The sequence below is a fragment of the Limulus polyphemus genome, unplaced genomic scaffold, assembly GCF_000517525.1.
Source record: "Limulus polyphemus unplaced genomic scaffold, Limulus_polyphemus-2.1.2 Scaffold92, whole genome shotgun sequence".
NCBI classification, from domain to species: domain Eukaryota; kingdom Metazoa; phylum Arthropoda; class Merostomata; order Xiphosura; family Limulidae; genus Limulus; species Limulus polyphemus.
In genome coordinates, this window is record NW_013665702.1 from 206,880 (window position 1) to 230,383 (window position 23,504).

A 23,504-nucleotide genomic window follows, 5' to 3' on the forward strand; every position below is an offset into this window, starting at 1 on the left:
TCTATTATTGTCTAGTCCAGCGGTTCCCAACCTTTTCACCACCAAGGACCACCCCCCCATGTTCTTTAAAAGATTCCAACTACCCAACAAACTGTTTTTCTTACTAATAATTAACTTGTTTTTCCATTTTTCACTATCAAATAAAAGACATTTATAACCGAGTGTACAATTAAAAGAACAGCAGAATTAAGAAACTTGCTTGTTTAATGAGATCGTGTTATCTTCACAGACCCCCAGGGGCCCGGGGATCACAGGTTGGGAACCACTGGTCTAGTGTTTTGCTTTTTTTTTTAACCAAACACATTATCATTTAATCAGTTTTAATATTGATGGAGCTTGCCTCTGAGACAATCCACTATAAACGTCTGAAAAGTTTTTTTATTCATTTTTATATTACTAAATGGAAGTGTTTTAATGATTTTTAATTAATATTTGAGATGATGATTTGTTTGAACTACAAAAGAAAGTAAAAATGTTCATAAGCATAATTTTGTCCTGATTGGCAAATTTTAAAAGCAGTAATTGATTTAGGTCACTCTTGTCAACTTGAGGTTTTCCAGTGTTTGATAATGTATCAGCTAAAGTTATCATGCATGCTAAAACATAGATTAATTTATTTATGTAAAACAGCTTAGTACTGATTGTTGATTTCCATATTAACTAGGAACTCTCAGGAACTATAATGAATCTGAGGAGAAATTTCATCTCTCTCTTTTTAAAATCCACTCCTATGATTAATTTATTTCTCCATTTAAATTTTTCCAGCTTTTTTTGTAATAAATCTTGTATTCTTAGAAGTCAGACAGGAGGCCGTTCAGCAGGCCATAGCTGCTATGCAGAATAGAGGCAAACCATCTGTCCCAATGCCTTCCAAGAGAACCTCTGTAATGGCCACATCACCTTCTAGAGAAAGACATCGATCAGGTTGACATTTTAATATTAAAATAGTGGAAGTTAATCATGATATTGATAATAAAAGAACACAATATTGTGTGTAGCAGTTAGTGAAAAACCACACTAAATGTAACAAACTGTCAGAAGTCTTGACATTAGAAAAACTAGTTTGGACACATTAGTGCATCCTCTTCAGTCTTACATACAGGATGTACAAATGTGTCAGAACTAGTTTTTCTAATATCAAAACTTCTTACAGTTTGTTCTATTTAATGTGGATTTTCATTAATCATATCATACATGGCTCATGTCATTGACTACAGCTAGATTTAATACTAAATAATATTTAGTACAACAGTGTGTCAGAAAGTTACTTATTTAATAGAACAGTTTTCTTCAGATTATTTAATAACTGTACTTACTGTGCTTTAAAAAGAGTTTGTCAACATTTTTGTTTTCAAAGTGTGAATTTGTTCTTATTTTTAAAATTAGCTATATGAACAACATGCTTAATTGTTTTATTTGTGTCAGTTTTAGTTGTGTAGTTGATAATTTTGTAAAGCAAGTTTTTATTTATTTACAGCTCTTTTCATGGACTTTCACCATTACTGTAATAATATAATTATTTTAACATATTAACAGTTAGCTGATATATTGTGTTATTCATGGACTTCCATTATGACTGTAAAAAAAAGAGATTTATTTAACACATACAAGTATTTTAGCTGTTAAAATGTGTAATTCTTGGACCTCCATCATTACTGTAAAAAAAGTATTTATTTAACAATTTAACAACCTGTTTAGCTGTTATAATATATTATTCATGGACCTCCATCATTACTGTTAAATGAGATTTATTTAACACTATAACAGCCAGCTTAGTTGTTATAATGTGTTTTTCATGGACCTGCATCATTACTGGAAAACATAAAAAAGATTTATTTAAAACATTAACAGCCAACTTAGATGTTGTAATGTGTTATTCATGGTGAACAGGGTATGCCTATTCAGTGTTGGTACATCACATTTTGTCACTTTTGTGTTGTGTTCACAAAAATATAGCATGGTAGAAAGATCTTTCAAATGAATTTCTAGCATTAATAATTGTGATTGCAAATTGTCCTTAATTTTTAAATGTTGATTATTTTGAAGTTATAATAACTAATTATTCTTAGAAGTTTATTTATTAAAAGTGTTTTAAGAACATTATGTATTGTACTTTTCTCTTTAAATTTGCAGACAAATCTTTGATTTCAGTTGATTATTTAAAACTGTTTTTATTGATGTTTTTGCTAGAACCTGTTTATTTCTTTAGCCTCATTTTTAGGTCTTCATTATATTATTATATACTTCTTCAGACTCCTCATCAGATGAAGATAGTGTTCTGAATGAGGGCAGTACGCCTGAACAAGAAAGGTGTTCTCGTCCCTTTCATCAAATCTTGGGGGTACAATCTGACACTTCCAGTACCTCCTCAGCCAGGGAAACTCCTCCCCCTCGTCAAACAAATATTCGCTTTGACAATAGCAGTAGAGGAGGTTTTGAGTTGGAACGTAGTGGTAGTCGACATGAAGGAGTGACAAATCTTGCAGATGTGATGCAGAATCTTACACCTAGTTAGTAGTTATGTAATAACTTAAAGCACAAGTGCTGCTAAAATTCTATACAATAATTACAATTTATAATAAATAGTCTTAATTATAAGTGAGAGACAAATTATAAAAACGCTTCTATGACCACTGTGCCCTAAGTCATCAGTTGGGAACTCTCACTGCTAGCTTGTAAACTTCGGTTTAATTGATTTATAAATGTTGAAATAAGACTGAGGACATAGAGTGAAAAATGACACATGTTCTTCAATATAATGTGGATTTTTAGAGTGAAGTTAACATATCTTGAAATATTTGATTTTTAAGTCTAAAGTATGAAAATGCATTCTTCTCTCTCCTTTACTTAGTTTCTTACTTCTTCTTACTTCTGTTCAGATTGTATGGTTTTATTTTTCAAGATATACTTGCAGCTATTTAACTTAAATGACTATTCTAAAAAATATTCATGACTAAAAAAAAAATTATGTTCCTTAATCATACAGTTCTCCCCCTAGAAACAGACAGAGGCATTGAAGGGTTACATTTTTCTCTATAATTAAAGAGGACTACTCATTCCTGGCTCAGTTGTGTCTAGTATTTGTTATTTATTGCTGATGTTCTGTTGTACGGGCTTTTAGACACACACTAGGGCTAAACTAAGGTTGATTTTCTTGTCAACATAACTGTCACGTTATGGCTGTGCAAACAAAATTCATTTGTCTCCTGATGGTGATTGGTAAGCTCGAAAGTATGTAGTGCTTAAATTTAAGAGTTCTATCCTTGTGGTAGGCACAGCACAGATAACCTTTTGAGCTTAACAACAAACAAACAAATGAAACAAAATTAATATAAACGAAGATGTAATCCTAAATATTTTGTTCATAGAAAGTGCATCTTATTGTACTCTTACAATACTCTTATCAAAAGATATGAAATTAAATTACTGTTCAATTTTATTCAGCAGTATGAGGAAGCATGTAATGGAATTGGTTGAAAGCAGGTTTTGATGAAATAAAAACCAATAATGATCAGCCATTGTTCTGTAATCCTCACTCTTAGTGTAGGTGTTATTAATGAAAATATTCACAACAGTACGGGCATTCAGTTGATGATTGAATGCAGTCTAATGGTTAATGTTTTTGTTTTACTACATTACATATTCCTCATTACCATTAGGTCTTCATTATATTGTTATTTACTTCTTCAGACTCCTCATCAGATAGTGTTCTGAATGAGGGCAGTACACCTGAACAAGAAAGGTGTTCTCATCCCTTTCATCAGATCCTGGGGGTACAATCTGACATGTAGTATATTGAAATAGTTAAATTAAATACTGGGCTGATTTTTAGTTTTGATTTATTTATATAGCTTTCTTTGATCAGAAAAAAAAAAGATAAGGATTAATAACTTTGGACATGGTACATTAGTGTACCTTCAATATCTGCTAATTTGGTCAGTATCTTGATTTCTTCATAAACTTAACCCCACAAATGTAAAGCCCAATAAAGTATGTGGTAGCCATTATTGAAATGTCACATGATATATGTGTAAGTGTTTCAATGCAGATGAACCTTTGACATGATCATATTTGTTTAACCATCCAATAAGTTGAGTATAACCTGACTACAGAAATGTTTATAAATTTATTTAAAAAACTTGAAAACCTCCCCTTTCTTCCTTTAATGAATATTAAAACAAAGAGATAGTTCTTGGTATTGTTGAATCTGAAATTTCTAGTAATGTATCTCTGTCATTTAATCACCAGTGGAAGTATCACATATCTCCCCTTCTTTCGAAAGTGTCTGTGAAATATGTGTTTTGTTCAAAAAGAAATTAGCCTCTGTTATTAAAGATTTTGTGTGTCTGATATTTTTTTTCCATTTTCTTCCCTAAATGTGTTAGTCATGTAACTTATCTGAAGTTCATATTTAGAATAATTAAAAACAACATTATTTTATTTATTTATTTCAACATAATTATTTTGAACTATGAAAAATCTGAGTTTCTCTATTTGTAATCATAAAACAATTAAAAATTCTGATACTTAATGTTCTTAGCTCATAGTCTTATAGTAAACAGATGATGCTGAAATACTTTCACAACTGTACTTTTAATGTTATCAGAAAAAAAAGTGAAGTCTAAAATCCCAAAATCCATGAGTTTAACTTTCAGTTAAAAACTGCTAACAAACCATGTTGGTGAGTGTGTTTTGTGAGTGAAAAATTATATACATTTTAGATTTGAGTATTCAACCAGATCTCACTAGCAACACTGATTTTCGAAGTCAAGGAGACCAGTTACATAGCTATAACCAGGCTCATATGTCTTCAGTGCGTATGACACAATACTCAGCTACAGGCTTAGAATACAATACAGGTGAGTTGCTGCAGACAGTTAACAGACTGTACCTGCCCTTGGAAACTGGTGATGTGTATGTGTTGTTATATTGAACTGTGGCATTTAAAGAAAAGTTATGTACCTTATGAATAAGTGGAAGTATTTAATTTTTTTAAATAAATAACAGAAGAAAAACATATTGTTCCTTAATTTAATCTACTAAATAATGCTTCCTTTCGTTTTTAAGGCAATGCATGAAGTAATTAGCTAAAGTAGTTTTACTTTGTATAATCTGTAACAAAAAAATTATTTATAGTATTTATCTGCTAGATTATATGTTTGTTATTTTTCACTTTGTTTTTTGCTGCTTCTGTTGTAAATTGATATTAATAAGGAAGATAAACACATCCTAAATCTACTGTGTATATTTTTGGGATTGAACAGCTGAGTTAAAAGACCATATATTGTATAATTTTAGCACATCCATTGAAGTGTCACGTAATGTTCCAGTGGGACTGTCAAATGAACCACAAGTAGGAGTGTCACATAATCATTCTTTTTAGCAATATCACATTATCCTTAAATGAGTTGGTCATATAATCTTTCCTTTTGTAAACATCACACATTCCTCAGCAAGAATTCCACATAATCTCTCAGTGGGAGTGTCACATCATTTTTGAATGAGTTTCACATATCTTCCTTTTAAAGTTTCACACAATCCCCAGTGGGAATATCTGATGATTATTCAGGGTGAATACTTTGTTACTAAGTGTCAGCTATTTGGATTTGAATTACACAATGTATTCTTTTCTGTGTGAGTTTGAAAACTCAAAACCCATTAAGTAGTTAATGGTCTTCCTTCTTGTTATTTTTTATGTGGTTGCTTTAACTCTCAGTTTTATAATAGTATTTTGATTTATTATTAGAAAATATATAATTTCAAAAAGAAGTTTTAATAATTTAATTAATTAGATGTTTTCTCCCTAGGAACTGGTAAATGGAAAGTTTCATCCAAAATTCAGCAACTGCTCAACACATTAAAGGTAACAAAATTAATTTTTATTTCTACATAACAAAGCCATTTCATAGTTCATGTCAATTTTTTATGTATTGTCCCAGTTTACCAAGTTAAGTGAGGTATTTTTAGCTATATATGTGTTCTTTTATACTAAAAAAGTAATTAAAACCAGGAATGAAGACAAATGCCAATTTTGCTATTTAATTCTAAAGACTAAAGACCTCAGCATTATGACTTTAGTCTTTTTTTATAGCCTTATAAAAGGAAAATAAATAGACAAATACAATTTTTAAATTTAACCAGAATCCAACTTTTTTCTTCAAAAAAGAAAATCTGCAGAATTTTATATTATTTATTTTCAGCGGCCAAAAAGAAAACCTTTACCAGAGTTCTATGTGGATGATGAAACACACTTAGAGAGTGAGTATATTTATCCAGCAGATTCATAAATGTTGCTAATGGGAGAAAAAGATCTAAAAAATGTGTAAAAACATCAGAGATTTAAAGATTAAGAAGTAACTATACAAAGTTATAGGCTTGTAGAGGTAAAAAAGTTGTGAACGTGGTCTAAGAGGTAGGAGCTTGGAAGTAAAACTGACTAAGAAAATGAATGAATATGTAGAACATAAATCTTATAAAATTGTAAAGCAAGTTTAGAAAATTGAGTAACTTTATGAAACAGGTTTGAAAAACTAGTAAGCTTCTAAGTCATATCTAAAAAGTTACAAACTATTTCCTTTATTACATTCTAAACTAAAAATGGACTTAACAATAGTTATAAGTAGTTCTGGATTTTAGTTTTTTGGTAGTTTTGTAAAGGTAGAATGTTATAAATTATATAATCTTTCATTTGTTGAACATTTGATTTTATTGAATATTAGTTTTTACAACAGTGTGAATGATTCACATTTAAAATTCTTAAAGTAGTAAGAAATAACAAGATTTAAGAATGCTGAACTTGTGTGTGAAGTAATTGAATTTCCTGTTGTTAAAACCGCACAAGACTTTAGACACACCCACACAAATTCCTTCATGCTCTATTATTGTTGAAGGGAGGGTTAAGTGTTCTAGGACTTAAGTCTTAACTTCAAGCATAAAGCTACTTAAATGTCTGGTATACAGTATTTCAAAGTGTTCAGGGAAGGCTTATGCTACTGCTAGTCACATGCAGATCAGGTTTTTGCTACATTATTATTATTCCAAGAGCATAAAGAAAAATGGGTTGTTACAAATAGTAAAATAGTCATTGGTTTTACAAGACTGGCAGCTAATTTTTGTGTATCTGAATAACAACAAGTTTTATAAAAGTTCCAACCATTACTACTACTAGATATAAGAGTAATTGAACATCTTAAACACCCATATTAGAAGTTAAGATAGATGACATGAGTAAAACCATTCAAGTATTAACAGAAAGATATTTTGTTGTGATTAAGCAGTGTTCTGAATAACAAGAAGCATTTTTGTTACTATCTTACATTGTGGAAAACTCATTAAAAATGCTTAGAGTTAAATTGTAGGTAAAGTGTAGTGACATTGCTTAGTTTCAGCTTACCATTTAGTATTAACTATGGCATAAAGTGTAGTGACACTGCTTAATTTCAGTTAAATGTTAACTATGAGGTAATTTGTAGTGCACCACTATGTTTCAGCTAACTGATTAGTGTCAACTATGACTTAATTGTATAGTAGTGGGATATTTTTAGGTAAAACCGATTTCCACACAAATATCACATAGATATGATAATAACAGCAGGGTCGACTAGTAGTCTGTATTTGAAAACTTGACTGAGTTTTCTAGTGTGTGAAACAATGAGACTGGGCAAGTTTCAAATAAAGTAAACAATTTTTATTACAGCTAAGCAAAAATAAAATGCAATTTGCTTACTGGCACAGACAATAAGAATGTTGCTTCTACCAGATCATGATTAGGTCTGTAGTTTTCTCTTTCTCATGATAGACCTCTGTAGAGCTAAATATGTAATATCCAAAAAAGAACTGAACTTGTAGATCTTCAGATAGAAGTGAACTAAGAATTTAAGCTTCAATATAACAGGTAACCTTGGTTTCATTGTCTAGTCCTTGTGGCCTTTGTAACATGTAAACATCATCCATTCAGCCAGCAAAGAATATTATAGTCAATGACTTTTTCATCATGGATCTGCTTCATTACTGCAATATCCTTTTGGGTAGAATATATGTTATCTACTGTAGAGAATAAAGGAATAAAGCAATTAAAACAAGGCAACTTCAGTGGTTTTCTGGATCATGTGTTTGTGTCAAAACTACATAGAAACTAGATAAACAAAAAAAGAAGTTATTTCCTATGTAACTTAAAGCAGGTAGAAAATGTATGATATGCCTGCATATGAAGTAACACTACTTAGTTTTAACTAACCATATAGTGTTAAGTATGAGGTAAAGTATAATGACATTGGTTAGATTTAGCTAACCATGTAGTGTTAACCATGAGATAACACATAGTAACATTTATTAGCTTCAGCTAATCATTTAGTTTTAACTATCTGGTAAAATATGGAGGCACTAATTAGTTTGAGCTAATAATTTAGTGTCACTGCTTAGTACTTATTTTAAGCTAATCATTTAATGTTAATTGTCAGATAAAAGTAACTTTGATTAGTTTCAGCTAACCAACTCCACCCAAATTCCCCTCAACCAGAAGGAAGCACAATGAACCCTCATTTAGGTGAACAGCTTATGGTAAGTAGCAGTAGTTGATTGTCAATGCTGCAAAAAAACTTATAATGAGTAAGAATTAGCTAGTCATGCAGTTTATGCATGTTTTTAGATTTTACAAATTATGACATTTTTGTGAGCTCTAACCCTTTCTAGACTGGTGAACCCCTCTCGGGTATCTAGTGTGAACATGCATATCAGATTTTCAAAATTTAAGTAAAATTAATAATCTAAAGCCTATTTCAAGACCTTTTTTTATTTGAAAATATTTTGGAATTATATTTTATCATTTTGTAGCATTCATTTGATGTAATTTGCAAAGAAAAGCACCAGACATTTCTGCACTGCTGTGAGAACTTTCATCTGTAAATAACTCTATTATTGATTTTAGTCAGAACTTTTTATGCCATCCCAAAGCATAGCTTTGTATTTGCTAGGAAATAATCATCCATTGAGAATATAAATATACATATTGTTTCTCACTGGTGTTTTCTCCTCTGTCTAAATTTCTTCAATGCAATCTCTCAGTTCTTAAAAAAAACAAAAACATACCCACCCTTTTATGACCTCATTGCAGAAGCTTGAACAAGTATTAATGAAACTTAGCTTTCAAAAAAGTTACAGGCAAATTGTAAACAGTATTTATAGTCAGATTAACTACTTACAGAAATGTAGAGTGAATAAAGTAGTATGAGAAGTAATTTATCATTTCATGGGAAAGTGATTAGATGTAGCTCCTGCTTGGAAGAAGAATGGAACTTAGTGGGACTTTGGAATAAACCACTGATCTGGAAAATTTTGCCAGTTTCTTTAGATGTTCTGTTTGTTTCTAAATTTTTTTTTGTGTTAAATTATATTTGTTGAAGGTTATGAAAAATTTTTTGTATGACAGGACATCAGGTAAGCCTAGTTAGGTTTAGTAAGTACAAAAGGTAACAGCAGAATATTCCAGTGACTCAAACATACAATAAACTTAATAATAATATTCATTATATCCATATTTAATGAATATTATTATTAAGTTTATTGTATTAAAACAATGTATGTAAATAAAATAATTCAATCTATTGAAAAGAAACCATATTTATTGGATATAAATTGATCTTTACCAAGAATATTGTTAGCATTAACATTGTTACATAGCCTTACCTGATGTCATTGTGACTGGTCAGATTGTAGGTCACTGATAAATCTTAGTCAGTTTGTGCCATTTTTATTATGAATTGTAACCAGCAATTGACAAAATAAAGTATCAAAATAAATATGTTAATGAATATCATTCTGATTGTACATATCAATTGGAACTTTATGGTGAACACTAAAAAATTAAATTTTAAGAGGAAAGGGATGTTTTAATATTGTTTTTCAAATATTGGCTCATAAAAACTTTGGCATATTTCACAATGTGAACATTATAGAAAAAGTAAATTGAATTACATGATTTTTGCAAACTGAAACTAGGTACAATTTAAAAAGCTCTTACTAATTTTCATGCAATTTGGTTAAGTATTTCCAATGTAAGAAGGAAAAAATCAAGGGATGGCTATGACTCCCCTCCCCTCAGGTCAATGTATAATGTTTCATATAACCCATATTCTTTTTATTACCTGAAAATATCCTTTTGATCAATAATAAGAATTAATCACTACTCTTCATATAAAATTATATTTGAAAGCTTTTATGTTTTAATAATAATAATTTTAGGCTCTGAATACATTTTGGTGTATGTTTTGGTATTAAATTTTCAAACTATTGTATATTTTCATTTTAATACATAGCTTGAAGATTGCATAAGTTAACAAAAAATACAATTCTTACAAAAGCAAGCTCTCTAGTGGTCAGGTATTCATATTAGAAATAAAATTACTGTATTTTAGGTGCCATCTGGCCTTCCCAAAAATTTGGAAGCAGCCATTCAAAGATATGGTTCTGCCACTTTCAAAGCCCCTGTAGTTACTGTTTTAGATACCAATGGCAAGATTGGAAGTCCTCTGACATATGGTAAGTCCACAAGTTTTACCTTAAGTTATTCATTTGCAGCTTTCAATCTTAACAGTAACACAAGAAATCTGTATACATGTGATACTGATTGGTCCAGTGACATAAGTATGTTACAAGATTTCACTTCTCTTATCTACCTTGGTTTTGCCATTCAAAATATCAATTATAAATAGAAAAAATTTGAAACTGTACATAAAATTCATCAAATATTATGGTAACTAATATGTAACAGTGCTGCAAGCTAAATGGGTTCTTTATGTTAGTATATACAGGGATGAAATTTGCAACAACAAAAAAGTAGAGGTAGTCAGCTGGGTGAAGTGGACTTTTTTGAAAAAGAAAAAAAAATCTGTGTTTAAACATAACAAATGACAAAGCAGCTCAAATAAGTCCTGGTACAAGTACTGCATTAAAAAATAAGTTCTGGTACTCAGCACAAGTGAGTACTGGCAGATTTTCACCCCTGGTTATATAGATACCTAAAACAGTAAACTGTTTATACTTGGTGATGTGTTAGTTTTCTTTTATATTTCTTGAGATACTCTTACCTGTAATAATTGCTGTTACATTCCTGTAATATTTTTATTTCTATGGGTACTTTACAAGGACATAGCTAAATGTGAAATATAACAATAATTACAGAACTTTCATATTCAGAATAAAACTATCCATTTATCATGGTTCCTCTGTAATGTCTTTAACCCTATGATGCAGTCCTGAAATACTTTACACTGCTCTAGTGGTTGGGATTGGAAGTCCCGTACAAGTAATATTGTATATTTCCTCAAAAAAAGATGACTCATTGATCTCTTTATTTAATAATTTGTTAAATGTTGTGTATCAGACCATACAAAACCCTTTGTAATGTATAACAAAGTAGAAGAAGAAAAAATATATAAACCCAAAATATTTTCAATGATACAAATGCTCTGCACTCTATACTAATTTGTATTCTTTCTTCATATCTTATTGCTATGTAATAAAGAGGCAAAATTAGCAATGAAGTCTTTTTTCACACACACACACACACACACACACACAAAAGTCTTCTTCACTGCAGGAAATCATTACACACAATTTGACTGTGCTCCTTGCATACATGCTGTTCACATTTCATGCATGTCAGACATGGTGTTTTAGAGGTCCTTCTTTGAAGGACAATGATCACATCTCTTTTTTGGTGGACCCTGCTTTTGGCTATATGCCATGCATTCTTGCACTGTTTCACCACACTTCTCCATTGAGGTGATGACAGTTTTAAGAAGGTTGGGACTATCTTCCAACCAGTTTATTTGTGTGGCGTGACCAGTTCCCTTACAAGTTCTGTTAGGAATAAGCATTGCTTGTACATCAAACCTTGTCCCTAGTCTGGATGATACGATGTATATAGCAAGCAAACATTCAGGATAGCTACATCTAGAAGATTGTACCACAGAATCATACATCACCTTCTGGATTGTCGCTTACAGGAAATTGTATGAACCATCTGGTCTGTCATGTTGATGCCACCTTTTGTCCTGTCGTGGTACTTAATGAGTGATTCTAGTTTCTTTTTCTCACTCTGTTCATCTACTGCTTTGTCGTAATGCATTGTACTATGAACTTCTTGATCCTTGGAAGCCTTCATCAAATCAGGGATGTCTGCTTGTTTTGGTGGAGCATCCCAACAAGTATCGGTCTTTTCTCGAATAGTGCTTCAGCAAGGGACACACTTGTGATGAAAGTATCTGTTTTTATGTTTCAACCAGTGTTTCTCAGTTGACTGCACAACTGCTGTGCAGTTTTTGATTCCAGATTCCTCTGGTCTTCTTCACCAGACTTTTTTCCAGTGGAGACAGTTCCATCTCTAGCATACCAGTTTCTTGCATCACAAGGCTAGAAAATCTTTATCCTATACTTTGCTGGCTTGCTTGACATTTATTGAGTGAACTTGCATCACCTCCTAAAGGTCATCAACTGCTCATCTACTGTTACACAATCACTGGGAACAAACTTGTTACAACAGTTAACAAGGAAAAAAAAAATCACACATGTACCTGAAAGCTGCCATGTGGTCTGTTTGCAGTTAGGTAGTAATGAGAATTCAACTTCTTCCCCCCCCCCCATATCAATATAAAACTTGTAAAAATTATCCTACAAAAATATTTGTCACCAAATTTTAGAAGACTAAAAGAAGGGTCATAGCAACATATGCATAATAATAGAATTATTGCACAACAAAAATTATTCTGGGTCTCTTGGATTCAGGACTGCTTTCTAGGTTTAAGAACTTTACTGAATTATAATATTTCAATGAAATATGTTTATTTAGATTCTAAGTTGTAATATAATTTTGTACATTGCATGACTTCCTTTTGATTGAGTTTCCTAAAATAAAATTCCTAACTTTTTCCGTCATTAATTTCTTTAAAATAACTAAAAATTTATAACTTTTGTTGAAAAAAATTATGAAGTTTTAAGTGTCTTTTACCTTTTCTAATAAGTGAACTAAATCATTATAAAGCACCACCAAATTAAAAATCCCCTTTTTTCATCTTCAGGAAAGCTGCTAAGTCGTGCACAGAAAATAGCTTATAATATTTTGAACAAAACAGGACTGAAAGGGGAAGATGGAATTAAACAAGGAGACAGAGTAAGTTGGTTTGAATTCATAATCATCAAGATAGTGTACTCAACCTGACTCAAGATGAATCTTGTGTTTTGTTACTGCTGTTTATTTTGGTGCAACAAAACATCTTCAAAACTGTCCAAAAAATAGGTGTCAGCTATTTGCTTTGTTGCAATTAGCTCTGTGATATTTTAATTACTCAACACACAATTTACAATTCTGCCTGGTATTAAAACTCGATTATTTCTGATTAATATTATTAACAGCTGTTTTTGTATGTTAAAATCAACTAAGTAGTATCATTGTTCAGGAGCCACACATAGTTTTTTATTAGTTAATGTTAATAATAATACATTCTAAAGACGTTTCTCTAAGTACTATGATAAATTGCTGAATATTTGAAAATTAAATTAATTTTTTTTACCAAGCATTGTTAATAATTAGGAATAGTAACACTTAATATATTTTCTATGTGTGAAAATAACACTAGAAACGTTTAACTTGATTTGATACATACATTTGTTACCAGTTTGATTGTCTAAGTGAAAGCACTGAAAAGCACTTCAAGTACTGTAATCTAATAAAAGTAGTGTTGTGTTTCTGGTGAATCTTATTAGAAATACTAAACAAAGAATTGGATATCTTTATATAGATATATTTTTTTTTGGTCATATGAAATTAAAAACATTTTTCCTACTTTTCAAGAACTTTCTTTGTTTTTATGTACTAATACAATAATAGTAATTAGATGATTGAAATACCATCCATACTAACATGAGATTGATTGTTGTTATGTATGTATGTTCTGTTTCTGTGAGATGAATAGTTAGTTTTTGGTTGAAAGTAACTAGACATTTTACTACTTATTGCTTTTCTAAATGAATTAAGAACAATATTTTGACTCTTTTTCACCTAAAGGTTGCCCTTGTCTACCCCAACAATGACCCAGTGTCATTCATGTGTGCTTTCCATGGATGTCTGATAGCAGGTGTAATACCTGTACCCATTGAGGTTCCTCTTACAAGAAGGGTAAGTATTGGTGTTTCACCTGAAAAGTTCAAAACTAACAATTCTTAATTTCTGTTAACATGGTCCAACTAAGATGATGAGAATGATAACATTGCCTTTGTAACTATTGCCATTATTGTTATTGATGTGAGTGACTTTAAGAATCAAAACTTTCTAAGAAAAGAAGAATCACAACATCAAGAAAAAATATTAAAAGTATAAATTATGTATCTAGATTTGTGATATATTTGAAACAACTAAAAGAAGTGTATTAAATTGTTTTCATTTAACCATCTTGACAGATTTGATGTCATAAAAAATTATTGTGGCCCTACATCATGACAACTATACCTATTAATTGCTGTATTATCTATATTATATTTTTTTATTTCAGTACAGTTATTTATGAAAAAACAGTTTAAAATCTATAGTACATTTGTTATAAAAGAACAAGATTCACATCTTTAATTATGAAAGAAAAAAAATATATTATCAGTGGGTGAAAACAATATAATTCAAAATTGAAGTACCAGTGTGTGAAAGACAAATATACAAAACAAAAAATTGTTTTGAGGCTTTATAGATACATAAAACAAAATACTGCAAAAAACTTATGGAAAATACTAAAAAAAAAATGTTATAAACAATAAAAAGAACCCAAAAATAGTCCTAGCTTTTGAAGATCCACGGTCTTCTTCCTTTTGGATGAAGTAGAACTGCAGAAATAAATGAAATGTAAACTACATATCTTCAGTGTGAAGTAACTGACTGTTGTACATAAATCAATGCATTATTTTTTTTGATGAATTATAGCTAAAGTCTTAATGCTATAAACTCAATAGAGGCTTCTTTGGCACACAGGAAATAATTTCCGAAATAAGGAGCCATTATGATGTCATAGCTATACACTGAATTTGGTGGCAAGAAAAAGTGTTGTCAAAATTTGTTTTTTGACAAAGGCAAGATGTATTCTTCCATGTAACAATTTGTGAACTCCTGAAGCACCATTTCCATGGAAAGTCAATATACTATGCTTCTACATCATTAATAAAAAAAAAGTTATCTTTTGGAACAAATAATTTTAAGCTATTTTAAAAGTTCACAAACATGTAGAGCCTCTTCTCCCCCCCACCAAAAAAAAAGTAAACATTCTAAAGTTTCAAGATGATGATCAACAACTAAAGCTGAAATTATTTCACAGAGTTTGTAAAACAGTTAAGCAGTTCCTTTCTCCCCCTTGTTTTGCTCATGTATTGACACATCAGTTACTTATTTCAAATATTTCTGGACATCTGGCTGCTGCTTTACAAAAGGATTTAGATTATTTAGTGAGTTTGGCAAATAAATGGCAGATGGCTTTCGATTATAATATATTCAAGGTAATGCACATCAGTTATTATAATTTAAATTATACTGTAATTTTTATGGGAATGACCTTAACACTGTTATGGAAGAAAAGGATCATGATGTTCTAATTGATCAATTTCTTAAGCCATCCAAACAATGTGTTGTTGCTAATGGTTGAACAATTAGAATTTTAGGTTTTCTTTACAGAAATATTTAATACAAGTTTAAAGAAGTTATAATTTTATTGTATAGATAACTGGCTAGACTACATTTCAAGTACTGTGTTCAATCTTAACACATTGCATACAGGTCACAAGTTTACTCGTGTTTTGTGCAGAGCATCTTTGTGTACCATTTATTAAAACGTTGCATTCAAAAGGAGTTGGACACGTTTTATTTTGTTCCGGACAGTTATTATTTTTCTGATTTTTGCTTACAATACCCATGTTTTTATAAATGGTTATAAACATAACATGTTGAGTGAAGATGAGATAATTACGGAACTATTTGTTGATAATTTGTCAGATCTTCCAAGTGAAGGTGAAGATTCTGATGTGGATGTGTTTATGGATCATTCTGACAGTGATATTGTTAGATCTACAAAGATACATAAAGTTGTTGTGCTCTCAACTGATTCTGAATCAGAAAGTGATGATGATTCTACAGATGTTCCTGTTAGTTGATTTTTTTTTTCCCATTGTGATAATGATAATTGATCAGAAATATATATTCCACTGAACTTGGAAATGTTTGAAGGAAATTCAGGGGGTCACTATAAATCCATCTGAACCCAAAAGTATTGCTGCTGTGACAGGTCTAATGTTTGGTGATGACTTGTTTGAAATGTTTTGTCAGGAAATGTGTACCTACCATAATCAAACTGCAGAGAAACATAAAATGTCATGTAAAAGACTTCAGTGGTCTGAAGTTACACTTGCAGACATGAGGAAATTCTTAGGCCTTATTCTACTAATAGGACAAACAAGGAAATATAACTGGAAAGATTATTGGTCAACAAATCGTCTATTGATTAGCCCAATATTTTTGCGGACAATGAGCTGAAACAGATTTGAACAAATTTGGACATTTTAGCATTTCAATGATAATCAGAAAATGGATGAGCCTTCAGGCAGGCTCTTCAAAATTCAACCAGTACTGGATTATTTCCTCAATAAATTCAGGACACTATACAAACCAAAGCAACAGTTATCATTGGATGAGGGCATGGTTCCATGGTGAGGATGTCTAAAATTCTGAACATACAACCCTGCAAAAATTGTAAAATATGGCCTGGTGGTGAGAATGGTGTGTGAGAGTGACACAGGTTGTATTTACAACATGGAGATTTATACTGGTGAGGGGAAAAAATTGGAGGAGTCTATTCTTTCAGTTCTTGCTCCTAATCTTGGATTGTGGTACCATGTATGCCAGAACAATTATTACAACAGTACATCCATTGCAAACCTGTTCCTAGAACATAAAACAAGAGTCTGCAGAACAAGCAGAGTGAATAGAGGGTTGCTGCCAAGCCTGAAGGCTGAAGTTTCAACAATAAAAAAAGATGAAACAGCTTTTTATAGAAAAAAGTGATGTTCTCGTTTTCATATGGAAAGACAAGAGAGAAGTGAGAATGGTTTTAACCATCTATGACTCCTGTTTCTACCACAGGTAAGAAAAATAGAATAACTGAAGAAAAATTTTAAAAACCTGTGTGTGTTCTCCAATACAATACAATACATACATGAAAGGTGTTGATTGTGCAAATCAGTACCTCTCACACTACACCATTCCCAGAAAAACAGTGAAATAGACAAAAAAGGTAGTACTTTATCTAATAAATTGCGGCCTTTTCAATTCGTATATAATCTACAAAACCCTGAATCAACAGAAAAAAATAAAATACAAGCAGTTGCTCCTCTCTGTAACAAAAGAATGGATGACTGACAAAGAGAAAGAAGGCTCAGTGGAACTAGAGAGGAAGGAACCCGGGCCATCATTTGAAGGTACAAGAAGAGCCCTATATAAGGATCCCTCAGGAAGACTGTCTGTTGACATGAAAAAGCGTATTCCTGTGTTCATTTCACCTACAGGAAAAAAGAAATTTCCTACCAGAGCCTGCAGAGTCTGTACTGCCCATTGGAAAAGAAGTGAAACATGATACATATGCATGTTTTGTGCAGTTCCATTCCATATAGGAAAATGTTTTACAAGATATGACACTTTAAAAATTTACTAGGTGTCTTCATGTACATACTCTGTAAGTTTTGAATAAAAAATATAGTGGAGTTATGAACAACATAAAATGCATCCAACTCCTTTCAAACTCAATGTTTTAATAAATGGCACACAAAGGTGCTCTGCACGAAACACAAGTAAACTTGTAACCCATCCACAATGTGTTAAGCTCCTTACCTTAAAAAATTGTTGGAAAGGATTCAGAGGAGGGCTACTAGGATGATACTTGGGATGGAAGGGTTGTCATATGAGGACAGGTTAAAATCACTGAAATTATTTTCTCTTAAAAAAAAAATAAGTGCAAGAGGGGACCTGATTGAGGTGTTTAAGATTGTTAGAGAACTTGATGATGTTGATGCATAAACTTTTCCATGCTTAATGGTGAGAATGGTAGGACTAAGGACACAAATATAAATTCTGACAAGGTAGGAGTCATCTTCAGTTAAGACAGCTTTACATTCAGATGTGGTGGATGCAGTTAAATTAAGAGAGTTTAAGGGAAGACTTGATAAATATTTCAATGATAAGCGCTGTCTTTGAACTTTTCTTTTTTTTATTTTGTTTAGTGGGTGGACCAACAGTTCCCTTGTTGTCTGTACATTTTATGTTATATATGTGTTGATTATTTAATCCTCACTGTTACTCTTGAATGTGGTCACATAAATAAAACAAACATATCTTGTAGCAACACTTTAATGTTACCCAACCTGTGTTTCAGACATAATTATTGTTAGTAAGTGTTAACATTTTCACAGAGTTTTTATAAATAGAGAACATCGTAATAACAATTATATTGAAAGTTGGAACTTCTAATAACTCAGTTTTAAAGTCTCTCCATGAAAATTTGTCATTTTCTTTACAGCCAAAAATATCATCTATAGCGAGGGCAAACAACTATAGAAACAATTCATTCTAGTTTTCATAAGTAAGAATGTAAGAAAAGTATTTTTAATTAGCTATATTCATTACAAGGTGCACCCAGTGGTGGGCAAAGCACAGATAGCCCATTGTGTAGCTTTGTGCTTAACTTAACAAACAAACAAACAAACAATCATTACCAGATTGATTTTTTTAATTCATTTTTATAGTCCAGTCATAAAAAACTTATTTCTTATAATTCAGTCTTACAGTCTCATCTTGATAATCTGTCACTAATGATAATTCAGTATTACAGTCTTATCTTGAAAATCTGTCACTTCTGATAATTCAGTATTACAGTCTTATCTTGAAAAGTTGTCACTTCAAATAATCCTGCATTATTTGAATATTGAATGATAGACTATAGGGAAGGCAGCTAGTTAATATCACCCACCACTAACTCATGGATTACTCATGTCTAACCAAATAATGGAATTTGAACATCACCCTTATAATGCACCCATGGCCCTAACTTGCTGAGAACTCAATTTTCTTTTGATGGTAATGGAGAGTGAATGATGAATCTGCATATCCACAATTCAACATGTTAATCACTGAGCCTGCTCATCTCATGTTGCTATGTGAGTTTGAAATCTTGTGTATCCTGATGAAAGGGTGTTCCCTTTCAAACTTACCAGAGTTTACCAGCTTCAAGCTTCAGGTTACTTTATGAAATCTTAAAATGTATGCCTTTTTGTTTTTTATTGTTTATCTAAGAATAAATGTGACAGTGAAGGAGTTAATCTTGGTTTAAGTTAAAACTGGTGAAATGGTTTAAAACTTGATGGGTTTTGGTTCAATATCGATTTTATGACATTTTTTATTTGTTTTCTATATTTTAAGATGTGTTTAATCATTTTTAGACACTTTATTTAAAATTGAATTTATTGGTAACATAGAATTTTTTTTTCATCAAATAACTGAATCAGTAAAACTCACCACTAGAAGTTACTGATTTCAAATTTTAACTTTACACTGTACAGTAGACATTTAGAAATTTATATTTAACAGTTTTTATTCTTCTCTCCAAACTGTTGATGCTAGAAGTTTTGCTTGTATGAACACTTGGGATGTGTAACTCACAGTTCAAACTGATAACAAGAATATTCTTTACATACGTTTTGAAAAAAATTGACAACAAGAAATAACCAGTTTTGAGATTCTAATTAGATATGTTCACATGGCTGTGGCCCTCTGAGATCAAGATCACAAGGAGTGAGAAGTCTGGTCATTACAACTATAGATTGTAATTGTATGGTTATTAAAATCAACATCATATAGGGTAAGAAGTCTGGTTATTAGAGATAAAGGTTATGATCATATTTCTGCCATCCCCAAGATCAAGATTACTTGGGGTGAGAAATCTAGTTGTTACAAGTCTTGAGAATTTTTATTTTTATTGAAATAGCATAATAATCTCATTGTAAACTTAGCATCATTGTGGATTGATGTTTCTTACACTTAGAAGCAACTTTAACAAAGGAAAATATATGCTTTTGGCTAGAATTCTTAGAGGAGTTTTGCAATGGAAAATAATGAATACATCAAAATTCTTATTGTGTAGAAATTTCACCTAATGATTGTTCTTATCTGACATAAATTTATTTGTTTTGTACATGCTGCATTAGATGAACTTGACTTGTTTTATCTTCAGGATGCTGATTCATTGCAGATAGGGTTCTTGTTAGGAAATTGTGGGGTTAACTTCGCACTAACTTCAGAAGCCTGTTACAAGGGCTTACCTAAAACTTCAGCAGGGGAGGTCCATACTTTTAGAGGTCAGTGCAGCTTGGTCAAGCCTGATAGTATATAAAAACTAAACAGGATATGTTAATGTAAAACATTTTTTTTTCCAAAGCTAATACTGATTACCAGAGTTCACAGCATGTACTGCTATAACTTTTAATTTCTGAATAGTTACCTGTGTTCATAGCACTTGAGGATTGTTATTTGTATACATGTGTATTATTATAACCATGATTATAATTTCTAACAATTACTTATTTTTATAATCATATTGATTGTTTTAAGCATGATTCTAATTTTCAACATTACTTATGTAGACAATACATGTGGATTGCTATAGCATTTTAATTTCTTAATTGTTGCTTCTCAGAAGTATTGTTATAAATGATTCTAATTTTTAATAATTACAAATGCTCACATGTGAATTGTTATGGTTGTTTGACATAATTCTAATTATTAACAATCACTTTTGTTTATAACATGAGGATTGTTATAACAATTTCTTAACAATTTTTGAAAGAAAAGTTTTTTGTGTCAACATTGAAGAATGTTAACATTACAAGAAGTTTTGCTTTTATTTTCTATCTGGCATATGACATCAGTCTGGGAAGCACATGTCTAGGTTGTAACACTTGAGGTTTAATAGGCATTTCATTATTTCCTTTAATATTCATAGTAAAATTTTGCATATATATGCTGAATAAATTATTTTTGATTTGATTTTATTGTTGATTCTTCTAACATTTCATTTATAGGTTTAATATGGTTTTGAATGCCATATTTTACTCCAATTTCATAGTTAAATTTCATGTACATTTTAAACACTCTTAAGATTTGACAACTAAAAATTGTTGTTTTTGCACAAACTTAAACTGTGGTTATTGCATGTAATAAATGAATACACATTAACCATTGGTTCATAGGCTGGCCAAATCTACACTGGTTTATCACAGATCATCTAAGTAGACCCCAGAAAGACTGGATGCCTCCACCTAAATTATCAGATGAGGCTACTGCTTACATAGAAGTGAGTAAACAATCTTTTCTAGTTAGGGAGATGCTGTAAGGCACATTGTAAAGAAACAATTTATTATTTTTTGTCATATAATATGTTATGGAGTAAACAATTTGATGCTTTCCTTATTAGCAATATGTGCTGACTTATCACATATAGGTAATTAAGACCATTTGGCACATATGGTTTCACATATATATATATATATATATATATATATTAAAAAAAAAAATTCTATCTTCTAATCATGTGCATTATAACATTTAAATGTTTTCAAGGTATCCCAAAAATGTTGTTTGTGTCTTTGAATGGTTTTCTGAGAGAATATGTGTTAATAATGCAACACTTGTGTTTGGGTAACATCTTAACAATGGAACAATCATGTTTAGATAACATGTTAACACTCTTGTTTGGGTAACTTGTTAATAATGCAATACTCTCGTGTTAACATTGGAACACTGATGTTTGAATATTAATTAATGGTTGATAAAAGATAGTTACAACAGCTGTAACAGTCTCGTTCATTAAAGAGTTTGATTTGGCCAAATTTTATTATATTCTGCATTTATCCTGCTAAACTGACTATTTAGATTAGCTGATACAGCTGAGCACAAAACACTAAAATAAACAACAAATTTATCAATGATGTTTTGGGTCAGACTAAAATATTCTTTTGTAGGATTCAAGGTATTAATAAACCTGTGTTCTTTTATGAACACAACATATCGAAAGTTGATTTCTATTGTAAATTTTATCAAAAATACATCGTCTTCTTGATAAACTTCTACAATGTTAGCAACAGATATTTTCCATATTTGTTAGAAATGTATTTTTTTTAATATAGGTTATACACATTCCACATGAATACAAATATGTACATAAATTGCTAGATGATACACTAAAAACTGTTAACTTTAGGTTTGAAGAGGTTTGAATTGAATTCTAATAATTATATAATTAATTAATATGTTTTTACTTTCCAAAATATTAAGCTGCTCCAAAGCATTTAAATATTGATTTTATTATAGTCTGTGTTTCATCTAATCATAACAACAATGCTAACAGCATAGAAATAACTATTGCCAGTGGTTAGGTGACAGATCTTGTTTTCTTTCTTTCTAGTACACTGTTGACAAAGATGGTTCTATGAAAGGTGTAACTGTAACTAGGTCAGCCTTGGTAAACCATTGTCGAGCTCTAACTGCAGCTTGTAATTATACTGAAGGTATGTAGCAAAAAACATCTGTGTTGAACAATATAACTTACTTATGAAGGAAGTATATGGTTTTAAATAATATCTGGTTAATTTTCTTCTAAACTTATGCTTTGTGTTTCTGAATATAAAACACTGTAATGCTTTTGTGAAGTACAAGAAAATTTAGGAATAGATGTATCATGATTAGTGTAACTCAAAATCATGACTAGTATAACTCAATTAGTAGTGTAACTCAACATTGTGACTAGTACAGCTCAACATAATGATTTATGTAACTCAAAATAATAATTAGTGTGTGACTCAACTTCATGATTATTGAAACTCAAAATAATTAGTATAGCCCAAAATCATGACTAGTACAGCTCTACATAATGATTAGTGCAACTCAGTGTAATTGTTAGTGTAACTCAGTGTAATGATTAGTGTAACTAAACATCATTTTGTTGAATAATATGAAGCATGTATAAATTATGGCATTTTTTGATTTTAGAATTTAAGAAAGCTATTAATCCAAGATCTCTTATAATATCCTAATATCCAATTACTTTAATTAAATAGGTGAAAAATCTGATAACCTTAACATTTTTGTTAAATAGGTTGTAAACTTGATAACCTTAACATTTTTGTTAAATAGGTTGTAAACTTGATAACCACAGCACTCTTATTAAATAGGTGATAAACTTGATAGCCAGAGCACTTTTATTAAATAGGTAATAAACTTGATAACCAGACCATTCTTATTAAATAGGTAGTAAACTTGATAATCAGACCACTCTTATTAAATAGATGATAAACTTGATAACCAGAGCCACTCTTATTAAATAGATGATAAACTTGATAACCAGAGCACTCTTATTAAATAGATGATAAACTTG

General features: G+C 30.8%; 1 protein-coding gene across 1 annotated transcript in view; it reads left to right on the plus strand.

The window, feature by feature from the left end:
• The window catches only part of LOC106468845 (disco-interacting protein 2-like), a 100,538-nt gene that overhangs the window by 49,814 nt on the left and 27,220 nt on the right, over positions 1-23,504 (plus strand). The window contains 12 exon segments of the mRNA XM_022398090.1: positions 796-924; positions 2,253-2,510; positions 4,722-4,859; positions 5,808-5,863; positions 6,201-6,258; positions 8,480-8,559; positions 10,413-10,536; positions 13,077-13,168; positions 14,063-14,173; positions 20,307-20,430; positions 21,322-21,425; positions 22,536-22,645. Of these exon segments, the coding sequence (XP_022253798.1) occupies positions 796-924; positions 2,253-2,510; positions 4,722-4,859; positions 5,808-5,863; positions 6,201-6,258; positions 8,480-8,559; positions 10,413-10,536; positions 13,077-13,168; positions 14,063-14,173; positions 20,307-20,430; positions 21,322-21,425; positions 22,536-22,645 (1,384 nt within the window).